At 39.6% G+C, this 17,575-nt stretch overlaps 1 protein-coding gene across 1 annotated transcript in view; it reads left to right on the forward strand.

Moving 5' to 3' along the window:
- Positions 1–17,575, forward strand: part of ATP9B (ATPase phospholipid transporting 9B (putative)) — a 169,036-nt gene that overhangs the window by 14,466 nt on the left and 136,995 nt on the right. The window contains exons 4-5 of the mRNA XM_033087134.1: positions 1,048–1,161; positions 7,494–7,602. Coding sequence (XP_032943025.1) covers positions 1,048–1,161; positions 7,494–7,602 — 223 coding nt within the window. The remainder of the gene's footprint in view (positions 1–1,047; positions 1,162–7,493; positions 7,603–17,575) is intronic.

A 17,575-nucleotide genomic window follows, 5' to 3' on the forward strand; every position in this document is an offset into this window, starting at 1 on the left:
AAGTACTTAACCCACTGCTCTGCTTGCATAAAAACAAATGGCATCCAAGGGGATTTTGATTTGCAAGTTGCAAGTTTGTAATAAGTTTTACTGTAATTGTAGTGTGCAATGGGAATTATTCTCGTCTATAAATATAACTTGTTCCATTTTGATTTTCAATTTATTGATGTGAGAATTTATAAATAGAAGTCTATTCATATACCAGATAGTGGCTTTCTTCCTTAAAGATAATTCTGTTTGAACGAAAATGCAAAAACAAAAAGCTGCAGGATTTGCATTCGTAAAATTTTATTGAATGATGGTATTTATTTTATATTTGAAAATATTTTTGAAGATCAACTATTAAAGGACTATAAAGAGTATATTGGTAGCTGTCTTCCTGAAAATTGCTGTGTAATTTACATACTTCTATTTTATCATTTCTTATACTTTGAGGGAAATAAGTACTTACAGGAGATTAAGGCAGTTTTTTTGGGGGAAGTCATACCTGTTTATGTTTTGCTTGTTCATTCAATCTTTGTAAAGCTACCCAGATAGACACATTCAGAAAATATGTTTATCATATTTTCTTTTTTACCATTTCATAAATGTAAGGTTAATGCAACTTTTCCATTGTAAGATTTTCCGAGTCGTTATCAAGATACACATTTGTGTGTATTTTTACTGACTTGTAAACATTGGGAAGGCTTCACTATCTCATTTGCTTTGATGTGAATATAAAGTTTCATTCATGGAATAGAAGATGAATGTGGAAAACCGGAAGATTGCATACAAGAAAATCAAAAGCTTTTCGAGGACACTTTGAACATTGTTGAAAGTTCTGTCTTTTTTTCAGTTTATTTTAAATATAATTTGGGGTAACCTTATCTCTGTATATGACTTAGTTATTGGAAAGTCAATGTCAAAATTACTAAATTTACTGTAAATAAGGGCATATGTGTATTGCTTAATGGAAATATAGTTAGGTATTGTGCTGATTTTAATTATTTAACTGAGGTATTAAAGATTTTCCTTGGAAAGATTGTTAATTTTTCTTTTCCTTTTTAGGTTTTATATGAACAATTCAAGTTTTTCTTGAATCTCTATTTTCTGGTAGTCTCCTGCTCACAGTTTGTACCAGCATTGAAAATAGGCTATCTCTACACCTACTGGGCTCCTCTGGTAAAAGAAAAGATTTTTGAAATTAAGTTAAATTGTTAAATATTTAGAATATAGTCGTAAGAGTTGAGATGGGTAATAGAGAAATTGATCAGCTTTTACAAACGTGATATTGTTGCTGTGTGTCATTTCATTTTTGTTAAAAGATTTGACAGAGTTCTGTCACGAGTACTTGGCAGCCCTTTAACAGCACCCCGCCAGCTCCCTCCGGGGCCTACAGAGCTGCTGGGAAGGGCACTGAGCGGTCTGCTCGGTAACTCGTGACATCCTGACAGATGGATGGCTTTCACCTCTGGCTGACGGTGGCGGTGCTAAAGTAGCCCAGTGAAGTCCAGACAATTTCTGCTTGACAGCTCAGTGTATAAAACTTTTTGAAAGACAGATGGTACTCATCATTGGATAGTTCCATTTCAAACACTTACTGTCTTGGTAGTTTTACACTGTTTGCTCATAGTTTTTATTAATTTCCAGCTTATAGAGAGAGACACGTGTCTTCTTGCTTCCTTCACCTAGAAAAATGTACTGCTTCCCATTGCCCCCTGTGGGGCAGACTCCCGAGTAACATGGCCAGGGAACTTGGGCAGTGAGGCAAGCCCTTCGTAGAAATCCTGTCCTGTTCCCATAGGCCAGGGGAGTGGGGATGTGAGCGATGAACATGACCCTAGGGAACAGAACCCCAAATTCCCAATAAAGAAATAGTTTCCACTTATTAAATTAGCGAGATTGAAAGAGACCTTGTGCTGGCAGTATAAAGTGGTGGTAGTGGAAACGTCAGTCTGTACATTCACAGGCTACTGTGGTCGTATATATCAAAGTGTATATATATATATATATATATATACACTTTGATATATACACACACACACACACACACACACACACACTCTCTCTCTCTGTGGTCATATATATGCATCCCTGGGAAGGGATGCAGCGTTTTTATTTGAGGAATTTATCCTGAAGAAGGAATGATTGGTCACAAAGTCTAAAGAATGTCTGTTATTTTTGATGTAATAATGATTTAAAGTTTCAAATGTCCAGCAATGGATTGTTTAACTGTGCTACGTGCTATGCAGATGTTGGAATTCTGTGTTACTGCGTATTAAATACAAGAAGTATTTAATAATATTAGAGGTAAATATATTAAAATAAGTGGGAAAGTGGGTTAAAATATGGAAAGAATGACATATACACTCTTTGATCAGCTGGGAGTGAGTGTGTCTGTGTCCAGCTCGTCTAAGCCATGTGAATACAGCCGTGAATGAGACAGATGGTGCCATCCTGACCGTTCAGGTCTGGGGAAGAAAGAGAATTTGAACAGGTCCACATGCCTAGCAGCCAGCCAACACTGAGGGAGAAATTCAAAGTAGGATAGGAGATCGAGAATGATGCGGTTATTTTAACAGGGTGGTCGAAGAAGCCCTTCTGAGGGGGTGGGTGGCATTCGAATGACATCTGAGTGATTGATGGGAGAGAGTGGGTGGGCCCCATACAGATCAGAGAAGCGAGTATGGCAGGCACAGGGGACAGTGGTCGCAAAAGGCCTTAGGGCTACAGGACGCTTGGTGGGCCGCAGTGTGAGGACGGAACCACTTGGAAAAGAAGTGGGAGCGGGGCTGGCTCAGCTCCTCCAGGGCTTTCAGGGTTCGTCATGAAGGGAGTGGGGGCCGTGCGTTTGTGCCTGTGGCTGCGCCCATGAGGAACACTGATGCTTGCAGTGCAGTGGCGGAAGTTGGTGTGAAAGCCACCAGCCACGGAGAGGGGCTTTTTCTTCCTTCTTTTCTCTCAGCCTTTTCCCCCCGGAGGTACCTCTGTTCTGAAGCTGAGGTTATCATCGCCATGCAGTTCTTAGTCATTTTAGTTCTATTTGTATCATTAAACTGTGCAGTATTGTTTTGCATGATTAAGTTTTATAGTGAGGGTATCTTACTCTACATTTTTTTGCAACGTGCTTTGTTTTGCTTAACATTGGTTTATAAAATTGATCCATGTTAACACATGTATCTAGTTCATTGGTCTTTCAGGTCTCTAAAGTATTCCTTTTTATGACTATCACAATTATTGGTCCATCCTCCTTGGAAAGGAGACTTTTAGGTTGTTTCTCGTTTTCCATAATCACAGACTTTGCTGTAACGACCCGTCCAAATGCATGTTCCTGTGCACGTGGGCCAGAACTGCTAAAGGCCATATGTGCCCTGAAGTCTCATTTGAAAGCGCTGTTATTTTTCCATTTTCTTTTTAAACAAAGGAAATCTTCTTCAACAGGGGTTTCTTCCTAAATTCCTGAGTCCTTGGTCTGTCTTCACCAATGGATTTTAACTGCAGTCCTACGTCCAGGGCGTGGTGTGGCATGTGATCGTCATATGCACTTGAGGTTGTCAGTCGTTTCTCTGCTTGCTCTCTAAGGTTCTGTAAGGTTGTTCACGCAAAAGGAATCAGTATTTCCGTGTTTCACCTGGCCCAGAACCTCCGGGGAAGCATAAAGCCATCTTACATTTGATGTCTGATGTCCACTAATTTTAAAGAAAACAGGTTACTTCAAGCTTATTCCCACTGCTCTCTAACTAAAATAGGGGTGTTTTGAAAACAGTGATAGCTTAATTAATAATCTTTCTTTTTCAATCACTTCTGCCAATGTTATGTACTAGCTTTGGCTCTGAACTAATTTCTGTTATATTTTCCCATATAATAGCAGTATAAACTGAAAATAAGGTGATTTCATTGTACTGTTGTGTCAGGATGAAGAGTACCTTTCATATTGTTCAGGTTTCAGAACAAGTCTTCAAGGCAAAGCTAGTGTAACCAGAGTGACAGAAAGATTGTAATGCTTCTGTCACAAGTAATAAGGTGGAAGAGAGCTGGCCATGCAAAAGATTTTTAGGTATAAAGAAATTCGGGATTTTTAACTCTGCATCTTCCACATGAAGTACGTTCCTGGTACTTTGTTAATACATAATTGAAAACCAGATGGGCTGTAGAAGTGAGAGTGATGTTCAAACCCTTTGTTGTCTCCCCCCTTCCTTGTGAGTGTGTCTGCACATTGGAGGTGTGGGCGAACTATGAAAAGGAAAACAACATCAATTCCTGGGGCTCCCATCTTTCAGAGACTTGTCACAGTCACGTGTTCTTTTCCTGTGTCTATTTCCTGTCTGTGTTAGGGCTGGAGATACATATCGCATAAGGTTTTTGTGATGTTGAAAAGGTAACTCATTTCAGCTATATAGAAAGGTGTCTGGCATAGAATATTCTTCAAAGGGAAACTGATACTATAACGTATCAATAGAATTTATTCTCTTTTTACAAAAATACATGTTGTTTTGGCACTTCCTCCACTTGGCTCCTGGGTTATCTGGAGAAACAGGAGAAAGGAGTTCCAGTTCGAGGCACAAGGTCTGGTCCCAGGCTGGAGACAGGCCACGTGGGACCTGCCTGCCGTGCAGTCTGACTGACAGGCTCGTGCACACACACTGTTCTTTGCAGGTGACAGTGTCTCATCGCGGCGCTCTCGTGTTCAGGTCTGCTTTTCCCAGTAGCAGCGCCATAGCTCACGTACCTGACTTGGTGGGGGCTGAGGTCATGGCAGGGCCCAGCGGGTCCTGCGGGAACACGTGCTCACCCACACCTTCCGTAAGCCACCGTGTCTTAGGGCTCAGTGGAGACTCGGCAGATCGAGACTGAAGGTAGAGGCCCACGTGTTGTGGACAACGGTGGTGAGGAAATGCTGGCCACGGCCTCGCCTGTCCCGTAACGAGTTTCCCCTCGACTGGTGTGGGTACACGCCAATCGGTTCTTATTTGCACATGCGGGCGATTTCCACTTTTTTGTATTTAGTGCTGGGATTCTTGGTGTTTTTCTTTAGGATACGTTTCTGGAAGTGAAGTTGCTCTGTTAAAGTGTTAATTTTAAGGCTTTTTACTATTCTAATTTTCTTACAGCTTTTTTGGGGTATCTGCTGCTTTGGATTTTCATACATTTTTTGGTCTTTTGCTAATTCTAGTTCTAATGAAATAATGAATTTACATTCAAACAAGAGTACTTCTGTGCCCCCAAGTAATAGGTTTTTTTGATGACCACTTGATTCATTGCTGCTTTGTCACAAGTTACCAGCTTTGGAAAACCCAGCCATATGTCCATCCCTAGAGCATATACTTCCCTCTAGTATAGAGCTATTTAGTCATGATATAGAACTTTCTCTTGTTCTTAAAAGCTTGTACTTTGCACAGCTAACATACCCCTAATGCTGGAAGACTGGGTGCGGTCTCTCTGAGATCAGGAATAAGACAAGATGACTGCTGCCATTGTTACTCAGCACTGAATTGAAGGCAAAAGGAGTAGGGCATTTAGATGGATAGAAAGAAGAAAGGCTATCTCTGTTTGCGGGTGGTATTATCTGGTATGTGGGAAAATCCACACACAGAAATATTGGAACTAATGAATGAGTCAGGTTGTAGGATACAAGCTAAACATACAAACACCATTTGTATTTTTATACACTAGCAATGGCCATCCAAAAATGACATTAGGATAACAATTCTGTTTATAATAGCATCAAAAAGAAAAAAAAGGGAACAGATTTGACTAAAGTGCAAGATCGCATACTAAAAACTATACACTTTTGAAAAAAATTAGAGAAGATCTAAATAAATGGAAAGTCATTCCATGCTCAAGAATTGAAAGACTTAGTATTACTACCATGACAGTGCTCTCCAAATCGATCCTCAGATTCAGGGCAGTCTCTATCTAAACCCTAGCTGGCGTTCTGCAGAAATGGACAAGCTGGTCCTAAAATTCATATGAAAATGCAAGAGACCCAAGAGTAGCCAGTAAAACCTAGAACAGTAGATCGAAGTTGGAGGACTCATACTTCCCATTTCAAAACTTAACTACAAAGCTAGTGTAATCAAGACCGTGTCGTGCTAGCAGATGGATAGATGTGTAGATCAAGCAACACAATTGAGAGTCTAGAAATAAACCTTTCCCTTTATGATAAATTGGTTTTTGGCAAGGGTACCAAGACTGTTCAATGAAGAAATAATATTTTCAACAAATGGTGACGGGAGCATTGGGCCATGTGGACTGAGGCTGGGGCCCTGCACTGGTGTTCAGGGCTGACTGCGAAAAGAGGAGTGCATTCCAGTAAATACAAGAAGCGTGCTCCAGTGGCCCATGTAACGTACCTATTGGCTGTACAGGAAAAACTAGAAGAAAAGATTACTCTCCTTTCAATGGACGTTCATCCATCATGTGTTATTTACAGAGTAGCCTGCAGCACGTGCATTAGTAACACGGTGCCTGCTGACAAGGTCTCTTGGATCACAGGGAGATTGTTCACATATCGTGTCAGAAAATACATACGTAGCTTTAAAAAAGATAGACATTAGCCACGTGAGTGGTGTAACGGTTCATAATAGATTACGAGAGTATAAAAGTGTTATTTAGAGAGCATCAAATTAGTCAGGTTTTCAGTTTAAAAATGAGAGAAAAAAACACTGTGACTACACATGTGTGCTCAAGTGCAGTTAGTTGCGTGATGTGCTACGTAAGAAAATCGATCAGTTTAAATATCACTTGGGATTGGCTTTGTGTTCCAAAATGCTTTTATTCTATCCGATGTAAGGTTTAAGTGCAGAAATGATAAAATCTTCATGTTAGTCTTTGCCAGTTTGATATTTGAATGTCTGAGTGTTCCAAACCTAATTCATGGGTTTATTGAAGATTGTTGATTTCTTTTCCTTTGGGTTACTAAGTATTTTCTGATGTTTAGCTTGAAGTATATATTACGATGTGAATTTTTAAAATTGGCTGGGGTGTTGTAAGAATTGTAAATCTTTTACTATATATAATATCTTATTCCTTTTATAGTATTTCATTGTTACTTTTCATCGTTTTTCTTTGTGTTCATTTATTTTATGTTTTAGAAATAATATACAGTTGACCCCTGAACAGCATGGGAGTTAGAGCGCCACACAGTCAAAATTCCACATAGAACTTCCAATTCGCCCAGGCTTAGTTGTTCCTGGGCATCCATGGGGGATGGATTCCAGGACCCCCTACAGATACCAGAATCCATGGATGCTCTAGTCCCGTGTATAACATGGCGTGCAGCTATGCCGGTCAGTGGCAGGTGGCCTCCTGCATCCGTGGACTGACTCCCACCTGTAAATCAAAACCGGTAGAGGTATTTATTGAAAAAAAATCTGTGTATAAGTGGACCCGTGGTTTTCAAGGGTCAACTGTAAATTGAGAGGAAAAAAGGTAAAACTAAATAGTAAAAGAAGTTTCCCTTTTTTTGTTGAAGTCAAGTTTTCTCAAATACCTGATTTTGTTTTGTTTTATAGGGATTTGTCTTGGCTGTTACTATCACGAGGGAAGCAATTGATGAATTTCGGCGTTTTCAGCGAGACAAGGAAGTGAATTCACAACTGTACAGCAAGCTTACAGTAAGAGGTTAGTTAGCAAGACACTTTTAATCCAGCTTATCGTTTGTTTGGTGTAATCATCATTTTAGAGTTGACATAAACAAAAGAAAACGTGTCTTCTGTTACTGGAAATAGTATTATGTGATTGCATGTGGTATCTAATTAATTGTCTTATAATAATATACATACAGTTTCAGAGTAGATTTGTATTCATTCTCTAGATGCTTGGATATATGTGTGTGTGATTATATATACACACACACGCACATACACACATATGTTAGTAATTGCATAGTGTGCTCTGGTAGGATTTGTGTATAATGCTTGTGTACTTAGACACACGTAGGACCCAACTGCTGTTCACACATTTTCTGTGAATCGTATAATAGTATCACTTTATTTAAATCTCTCTTTGCATTTTATTTTATATACGATTGTAAAGTCAGACATCTAATATCAGGGCTATGCTTAAGTAAAGGACTTTGAGCACCTAAAATAAATGTCATGATCCCAGGTGGTAATTGATATGTGCCTGTTTCTCCTTCACCTTCATCCAGGGCTTACTGCTTGGCGTTTAGTCCTACTAATAGAAGAGAAGCAATGTTTTAGAAAGGAAATGGGTGGAGCTATTACAAATAGGCATTGTGACAGTAGAAAAGTGACAACGACACCTTGGCAATGAGGGAAGACATTGCAAAACTAAATGGGTATGCATAATAACCTCGCAGTCTGTTTAGTAGGAAGTTTAGAGTGGCTTCTGTTTATATAAGTATATGGACATTTGTAGAATGAATTATTTGAAATAATCCTGTCCAAAAAAAATTAATTTATAGCATATTGGGATATATTTCATATAACACAAAATTCATCCATTTAAAGTATACAGTTCAGTGGTTTTGGGTATACTCAGAGTTACGAAACCATCACCACCATAATTTTAGAACATTTTAACATTCCAGGAAGAAAGCGTGCATATATTAACAGTCACCCTCCATTCCTGCTCCTTCCCTACCCTCCTCCAGCCCCAGCAATCCTTAATCTACTTGTGTCTCCAAATTTGCCTCTTCTGAGCATTGCACATAAATGGGATCATCACTGTGCAGCCTTTTGTCACTGGCTTCTTTCACTTGGAAAAATGTTTTCAAGGTTCCACGTTGTGGCAATGTTCCACTGTATGATATATCACATTTTGTTTACCCATTCATTAGTAGATGGACATTGGGATTATTTCCACTTTTAATGCTGTTATGAACATTTGTGTATAAGTTTCTGTGTGAACATGGTTTTTATTTCTTTTTTACACATTCCTAGGAGTGAAACTGCTAATTTATGTGATAACTATGTTTTTGATGACCTGTGAAACTGTTTTCCTTATTGGCTGCATCATTTCACATTCTCACCAGCCATGTATGAGGGTTCTGAGGGTTCCAGTTTCTCCACATCCTTACCGACACTTGTTATGGTCTCTTTTTGATTGTAGCCATCCTCATGCACGTGAGGTGGGGTCTCCCTGTGGTTTTGATTTGCTTTTCCCTAAAGCCTGATGATGCAGAGCATCTGTCCATGTGCTTCCTACTGGCCATTTGGAAATCTTCTTTGGAGAAATGTGTATTCAGATTCTTTGCCTACTTTTTGACTGGGTTATTTTTTATTATTATTATTGAATTGTAAGAGTTCTTTATGTATTCTGGCTTTAAGTCCCTTGTCAGATACATGATTTGGAAATATTTTGTCTCATGCTTTGGGTTGTTTTTTCTCTTTCTTGATGGTGTCCTCTGATACATTTTTAATTTTAAAGAAGTCCAACTCATCTATTTTTTCTTCTGTTGCTTGTGCTTTGGGGGTTTTATCTAAGAAACAGTTTGCCGACCCAAGATTACAAAGATTTACTTCTATATTTTCTTCTAGGAGTTCTATGGTTTGAGTTTTTACATTCAGGTTTGTGATTCGTTTTCATTTCATATTTTGTGTACGGTCAGTCCACATTCTTTTGCATGTGATTATCAAGTTGTCCCAGTACCATTTGTTGAAAAGATTACTCTTGATTGAATTGAAAAATTAATTATTAAAAAACTTTGATGCTTAACATCTGGCGTGCTAGTGGAAAAGTGTGTTGTAGGCCAGAAGGTTAGCTTTAGTTTTGCGAAAAAGAATCCCCAGAATGGCCAGGTAAATTAGGTATAACTGTGCTTTGTCTTTTTTTAGACTATACTATAGATCCTGGCTTGTTTTTAAAATTGTTTTAATTGTGGTATTTATGCAGAGCAGAAATTTGTTTCTGGCATTAATTGTACCATTCAAAAATAAATGGTGTGGTGATATCAGTGAAAATGGCAGCTCCACATGTCCCTTCTTCCACAGAAAGAAAAACATCATAATGTTTCCATATCAGATTAGAATAGGCAGAAGAAACAATCAGTGATCTTTGAAGCTAGGTCCCATGAAATAATCCAGTCTGAGGAGCAGAAAGCAGAATGAAGAAAAATAAATAACTCCTAGGAGACTTGGGAGATAACATCACGTGTACTGAGTTACACATCATGGAATCTTAGGAGGAGAGGAGAGAAAGGGAAGAGACATATTTGAAGGAATAGCCATTTACTTCCCTAACTTGATAAAAGACATCAGTCTAACATTCAGGGCATTCAGTGAACCCCTGGGAGGATAAATGCAAAAGGAGAGCCACATTGAGACATATAGTCAGACTGTTGAAACCCAGGGACCAGGAGAACATCCTGAGATCAGCCAGAGAACAGCCACCCATCACATACAAGGGGTCTCCAATCAGATGATGAGAAACCAGCAGGAGGAGCACAGTGGGGTGACATTTAAAAAACAGTAAAAGAAAACTGTCAATCAAGAATTCTATATCCAGTAAAAGTGTCATTCAAAAACGAAGGAGAAATTGTGACATTCTCAGATAAATTTAGAATTGAAAACAGGAAACTCAAGCAAATACACGTACATCCATGTTCATTGCAGCACTGTTTACAATAGCCAAAAGGTGATAACCCAAATGTCCATCAGGGGATGACTGGATAAACAAAACTGTGCTGTATTCGTATACTGCAGTGTTAGTGAACCATAAAATTTAATGAAATACTGATATATGGTGTAACATGGATGAATCTTGAAAATAATTACGCTGTGTGAAAGGAGCTGGACACAGAAGGTCACATACTGTGTAATTTCATTACATGAAATACATTGATACGTAAAGTAATTGGGATAGAATGCAGACTGTGGTGGCCTGGCCTGGGGAAGTAGGGGATGGGGGTAAGTGCTCCCTGTGGGGATGGAAGTGTTTTGGAACTTGATGGGGTTGGTTGCACAACACTGAATGTCCTCAGTGCCACTGAATTGTCCACTTAAAAATGGCCAATTTTATGTTATGTCAGTTTCACCTAAAAGGAATGCAAAATGTTGACGAAGACATACTGATACTGTCTTTTATATTTCTGTGATAGTTGAAGTCAAAATACTTTATAAATAATTTTTAGTAGGTTTATTTCAAATACTGAAGGAAATTTACCTTTAAAAAAAGTGGTCATCGTTGCTGGTGATTTATGAAATGGACATGGTGTAATGGTAGCTGCTGTTTCCTGTGTGGCAGATGACATTCACCATGTTCCTCTGTCCGGGGGCAGGGCAGGGAGTGGTATTATCTCCAGGTTACACATGTGAAACCTGAGGCCCGTGCTGAATAACCTGTACTGAGTCAAGTGAATTCCCATCTGAACCTGGACCATTCTGGCCATTCTGACACCCAGTGTTCTTTCAACTGCGGTGCGTTGCTTTGTGGCTGGTTGCTCTGATGCAAATGATTGATGAGTAAAATCTAGGGCATAAGAAATACATGTTTATGCTTATTAGTGGGCAAAGTTTAAAATTTATTTTGTTGTCGAGAATATTTGCTGCCCATCTCCTTAATTTCTAATATTTCACAGTTACCTATCTGAATGGCATTGGTGGCTACTTGTGTGATTTACTGTGGTTTGTTGTGTCATTTACAGTATTAGAACTTTTAATATTTGGAGTTCTTCAGCACATCCTTGTAGAAATACACTGGAAAATGCTCTCTCTATTTTTAAGGAAAGCCACTTCCACTTTTAAGTATGCTAATGTCTTAAAGGTGCTTCGTCTGGGAGCCGAGCATATTTTAACTGATAGATGATCTCAGTCAACACTGATGATTTTTAGTTAGCTCTTTGTTTTGTTGCCTGAGAAGCTGCTTTTCTTGTGTGGGAGTTTTCCATGTCTGATGCTGCTCCTTTCCTTCCTTTCTCCTTGTTTAGGGCTGCTCTTTTCCTTAATTTTTGTCTCCTAATGGAGGAGAACATAAGTAGATCCCCCTGCTTGTTGGCAGCTCTTGCAGGATTCCTGATGAAGGGGAGTGGGAACTACGGGCCACTCTCCCTTCCGTGTCTTGGAATCAGGGCTGTGTTTTCTTGCTGTTGCTGGGAGAAATGAGTATTTAGTATACCGTGGTTGTAATTACCCAGTTGACTAGTTCACAGTTCAAGTCCACAAATATTTATGAAGCACTCACTATGTGTTCGGCACTGTGATAACCTCAGGATATTCAGACTTGAGTAAGTCCTGTGTTTTTCTAAGAGCTCATGCAGTACTTTAGCAGGAAGAATAAACTCAGAGGTCTCTGATTTTGTTTTAATCGGCCACCAAATCTCAGCAAGGCTAAATCACATCAACCACAGAGAGTGTCTTTTCCAGTCTTAAACCTAAAGCTAACGTGAGACTTTATATGTAGAAATGGAGCTTGACTTAGCTCTGTGCTACGGCTTCATACAGCTTGTGATTGTTTTCCAGTCTGTCTTAGGTATTTCTTTTAATAGTCCTGGCATTTTGTTGTTTAACTTGTTTGCAGGTATTCAAACATGTGCGAGAGAGAAGAAAGTCTGCTGTCTTTGAACCTTATGTAAATCGTGTGTGTGAGAGAGAGAATGTAAAAGAACATTTACATATTTACATGTTTCTGGTTTTCCACTTTCCTTGCCAAAAAGAAACCTACTCATGTAGAGAACAAAAGAAGACCTTGATCCTTACTCCTACATGTAGAGAACAAGAGGAGACCGTGGTCCTTATTCCTACATGTTTTCGTCTTTGATTCATACTACCCACACTGCGTTGTTGCGTGCTTGTGAACCTCTTATTCTGGTTTTCACATTTAAGAAATTTACGGAAGGTCTCAATGAAAGTTTGTCATCTTTTAGTGACATTTACTTTGGGAGTAGTAATTCTTCCTTTAAAAGTCAAGAGATTTTTAAATCCCTCTTTAGTGTCTTTTATATGTTGATTATGCATTATTTGCACTTTCACAGGGAAATCATAAAATGCAAATGGTTTTATGAGTTACTATATTTTCTAGTTGGCAAGAAGGATTTCCTTTTGTGACCGTCATATGGTAAGATAGTTTTTTAAATAGTATACTGAAGTGTTAGCTGAATTCCCATCAGAAATTGCTTAGCAACTGATACACCTGGAAGTAATCAGAGTTGATCGCTGCAGCCCAATAGTCAGGGAAACACTGATGACTTTCCTTATTTGTTTACGTGGTGTCACCTCTCGTTCGTCCATGTTTATGACGGTACAGACGAAATACACCACCAGGAAGTGGAAATTGTTTCTATATGTTTGAGTTATATAGTCAAAGCAGTTCTTGGACAGACACGCTCAGCTTTTCACATATTCATCTCAGAGTCCCTTTTTGTGAAGTAGACGTAAGTCACCTTTCTTGTCTGGTCTGAGCAGCGTTTGAAAAGAATCCACTCCCACAGTTACTCAAGAATATTCAGCACGCATTACTGTGTTGTTCCTGCACAGTAAGATGTGGTGATCTGTTGTGTGTGTCAGGTACAGACACACACGTCAGATTTACGGTCACGTTGGCCTAGTGATCTGTGGCTGTACCGAGGTGGACACACTCAGGACAAATCCCCGCGTGCAGGAGTAGCCATAGCCGCCCACTACCCACACGGCCACTGTGTTTTCTTGGCTCCCCCTGAGACGGCGTGTGAATTCATTTCTTCATGATACTCACATGTGACTGTTTTTATTACATTGTTGGAAGATGAGGGCCTGGAACACAGGAAACATGAAACACTTGCTGGTTCACATAGGGTCCTTTCTTAACACGTAGGAGCTGTGTGTACGCATGTCTGGTACACCCGAGGCTTCCCTTTGGTAACTGGTCTTGCCCTGTGATCGCCTCTGGTGAGTGCACCCTCCCCCCCCCAGGCTGGGCAGATTGATTGGCACCCGGCACATGGTGGGCCGTGAGACAGTGGGACAGTGAACTCAGTGAGGACTGTCCAGGTCAAATACGACAAGTTCCAAGCCTGATCGATGCTGTCAGCGAGCTACCGGGAAGGTTGCAGCGTTCACATAGGAGCGCGCCACGCGGGACTCTCGCCCACTGTCACGGTCCTCTGTACACGGGACGTTTTTCAACTTACCAACTTGACTGGAGCAAAGTGCTCTCATCGTGTTTTGCTTGCTAGTTTTAACATTTCATTGTCTGGTTTTGATCTTTTATAGAAGTTTATTCACCTTTTTTTCCTATTTCCATTGTTACCTTATTATAATTTCTATACGAAGAGAAATTGATCACATGTGGCAGATATTTTCATCTTGTATGATTAATTTTTTTATCATTTTTTAGATGTGCGTAAGTTTATAGTTTTTCTGATCTTTTCCTTTTGTCATTTTACTTTAATCTTAGAGAATCCATTCAATCCCAGTTAGTGTGTTTTAATTTCTTTACAGTACTTATGTGTTTTCATTTTTTTGTGGTTCAAGTTACTCCATTTGAAATTTTATATTTAAAGTATGTGTTACATGGGGAAGGAATCTGTGTTTTCTTTGGTTTCCCAAATGGTCAGTTAGTTACTTTAAAACCAGTCATTAAAGTTACAAGAGTTCTTTCCTCAAGCCTTGGAGCACTATGTGGCTTCGTTGGGGCCCTCCCTCTGTTTTCTGCTCTGTTCCATGCCAGCTGTTGCCAGCGTTCCTTTCTGGTGCATTCTAATGGATTGGGGAGCCTCTCCTCCCACCTCCTTCCCCAAACAGGAAACATGAGACACTAAAGACATAGAAGATCACTGAGAAATGTCCCCTCTGCTCGTGAAGTAGACCCATGACACTGAAACCTTGGTCACAGCCACTCAGCAGTCTTTCAGGGTCCGACTATCAATTTCCTCACTCTTTCAGCAGCTGCTGACAGCAGCCTGCACACTTGGGAACTTCGAGAACTCAGCCACCGTCGTGTGGGTCAGTGATCACTTGGAGGAGACGGGACTGGGACAGATGGCAGCTGCCCTTGGCTCCTCTCCCTCTGTCAGGACTGGCACAGCTGGGCATGCCCTCTTCACTGGGCCCTGGGTGTTTGCACGCATGTGTAGGTCCATGCGCGAGGGAGGCTGCAGCTCTGTACATCTTCTCATTGTAGCGACTGAGAGTCTTAGAACTTGTTAACTAAGAATGACCTATAGTAACAGTATGTTGTACCTTAAACTTTGATAGAGATTTAAGTTTATCTAGCTACAGAATTCAAAGATTAGGCAGACAGTGGTGGGCCTGCCAAGGACTTCGAGGTGTGTCCCATTGTCATACTGGTTTGGCACTGTGCTGCTCGGCCTTTTCATATTCTGTTCATACTGTAATATTATTAACATGAGAGAACTTTTTACACTGCTTTTACCATAAACTGTTTTCCTTAAACATGTCATTGCAAGTAAGTTCCATTGAATAAATAACGATTGCTAGATAATGCCTAAAAATTAAAGGCTTTTAGATATAAATTCTGTCTGTTATCATGTGACGGAATAATAACTTCCTCTCTCCGATATGTAAAATATTGATTAAGGAGTCAGATAAAGGATATGTTTTCTGTTTCAAAATATTTAAAAATTATTTCCTACATTCATTACGTCTTATGACTACAACCGTTTCTCTTCTTTTTAAATGTGTTCATGATAGAGAGTATACAAAAGCAGGAGAATGGGTAGTAGGAGAGAAAATACCATTAAATGATAAGACGGGACTTCTGTTGAGTGAACTCAGCTTCTGTTGAGGAAACATGAGATCAGTGAGGTATCTTCACTGCCTGGTGCTTAGTCATAAATGTAATAGTGGGGTGCAGACATGAAGCTTGAAGTGACCGAGGCAGAAATAATTTAAAAAGACATTGATTTGTGGCTATTTCCTGGCTGTTACTGCATATATACTTATCAGTTGTGGATATAGCTTAAAATTTGTTGCACATGTACCATGTTGATCAAACAACAAGATGAATGGTTAAATTTAAAAACGTTTATTACAGTAAAAGACACATTGCCATTAATCCCCCTCAAAATACTTCCCCTCTCTTCAAACACATTTATCCCATCGTTCTTGCCACTTTCTGAAGCAGTTCTGGAAGTTCTCTTTTGTGAGTGTCTTTAGTTGCGCTGTTGTGGCTGCCTCAACGTCCTGAATCGATTCAAATGTTTATCTTTCATGGTCATTTTGACTTTGGGGAAGAACCAGAAGTCGCATGGTGCCAGATCCTGTGAATAAGGTGGGCGAGGACGTACCGTAATGTTTTTATTTGACAGAAATCACTGTATACCAGAAGTAATGTGTGTCACAGAGCGTTGTCATGATGGGGGATGATTTACGGCACACTTTAAAACACACTTCTCAACCCTAGCTCAATGTAGCTCACATCCAGCTGACCTCACTGAACAAATTGGAACTTGTCACACACTGTTACAAAGGTTTGACGTGCAGCTTCCTGTATTGAAGATCCCCGCCTTTCCGTTGGATGGCACGCGGCAGCAGCATTCACCGTATGTTGTGACCACTATGGAAAAGCTCCGTGTCACACATTGCTTCTGGTACGGCAATTTCTGTCTAATTAAAACATTACAGTGTGTCCCCATCCACCTTATTCACTGGATCTGTCATTGTGCAACTTCTGGCTCTTCCCCAAAGTCAAAATGACCGTGAAAGGCAAACGTTTTGAATCGATTCAGTGCATTGAGGCAGCTACAACAGCACAACTAAAGACACTCACGAGAGGACGTTCAGAACTGCTTCAGAAAGTGTCAAGAATGATGGGATAAGTTTGTTCGAAGCAAAGGGAGTATTTTGAGGGGAATTAATAGCAATGTGTCTTTTACTGTAATACTTTTTTTTATTTAAACAATCACTGTATTTTGTGATCACACCTCATAATTCTAAAGAACCTTGCTATTTTATAGTATGAATAAAAAGTAGCTCCGTCCCTTATATGTTTAATATATAATTGAGGAACATGAAAAATACAACATTTATAAAGCTTATTGATAGCCTCCAAACACATTTTTAGGAACTTGTTTGGTACTGTTGAAACTTAGCTGCTTTAAGAGGTGTTTAGGAAATAAGGTATATGATGAGTTGAGTGTAGTCTAAAAGTCAGTGAATGACTGGTAATGTTTGGTTTTGATAATATAACGTGAACTTACCTCTTGTTCTGTTAGCTTTCCGAATAAACTGAACATAAAAGAATTGGACCTTTTCCTATTTTAAAACAGTAGTTACAAAAATGTAAAGAGACTCACAAGGCTGTTGTTAGTCCTAAAAGGGAGACCCATGGGGGTAAGAAGACTACTGAGACAGGGAGGGAGGGAGGGAGAGAAACAGAGGGAAAAAAGGAGGGAGGGAGGCAGGGAGACAGAGGAAAGAGAGGAGGAAGGAAGCGTGTCCAGAGACACAGGGATTGAGCGAAAGCTTGGCCTCTCAAATGCCTTTGTAATGCTTCATCTACTCTATATGATGCTAACATGATATTACGTCGATATGGTATACTACATTTTATGCATGATATTGTACACTAGACAGTATATAGGTTTTTTAAGAATTTACACAATATATCATGGAAAAGAATCACTTTTTGTAATAAAGCTTTAGATCTCAGTTTTGAATCCTGACCTGTATCTGTAAAGCTACAAATGGAGGGTGAT

This window comes from Rhinolophus ferrumequinum, chromosome 19 (genome assembly GCF_004115265.2).
Source record: "Rhinolophus ferrumequinum isolate MPI-CBG mRhiFer1 chromosome 19, mRhiFer1_v1.p, whole genome shotgun sequence".
NCBI lineage: Eukaryota > Metazoa > Chordata > Mammalia > Chiroptera > Rhinolophidae > Rhinolophus > Rhinolophus ferrumequinum.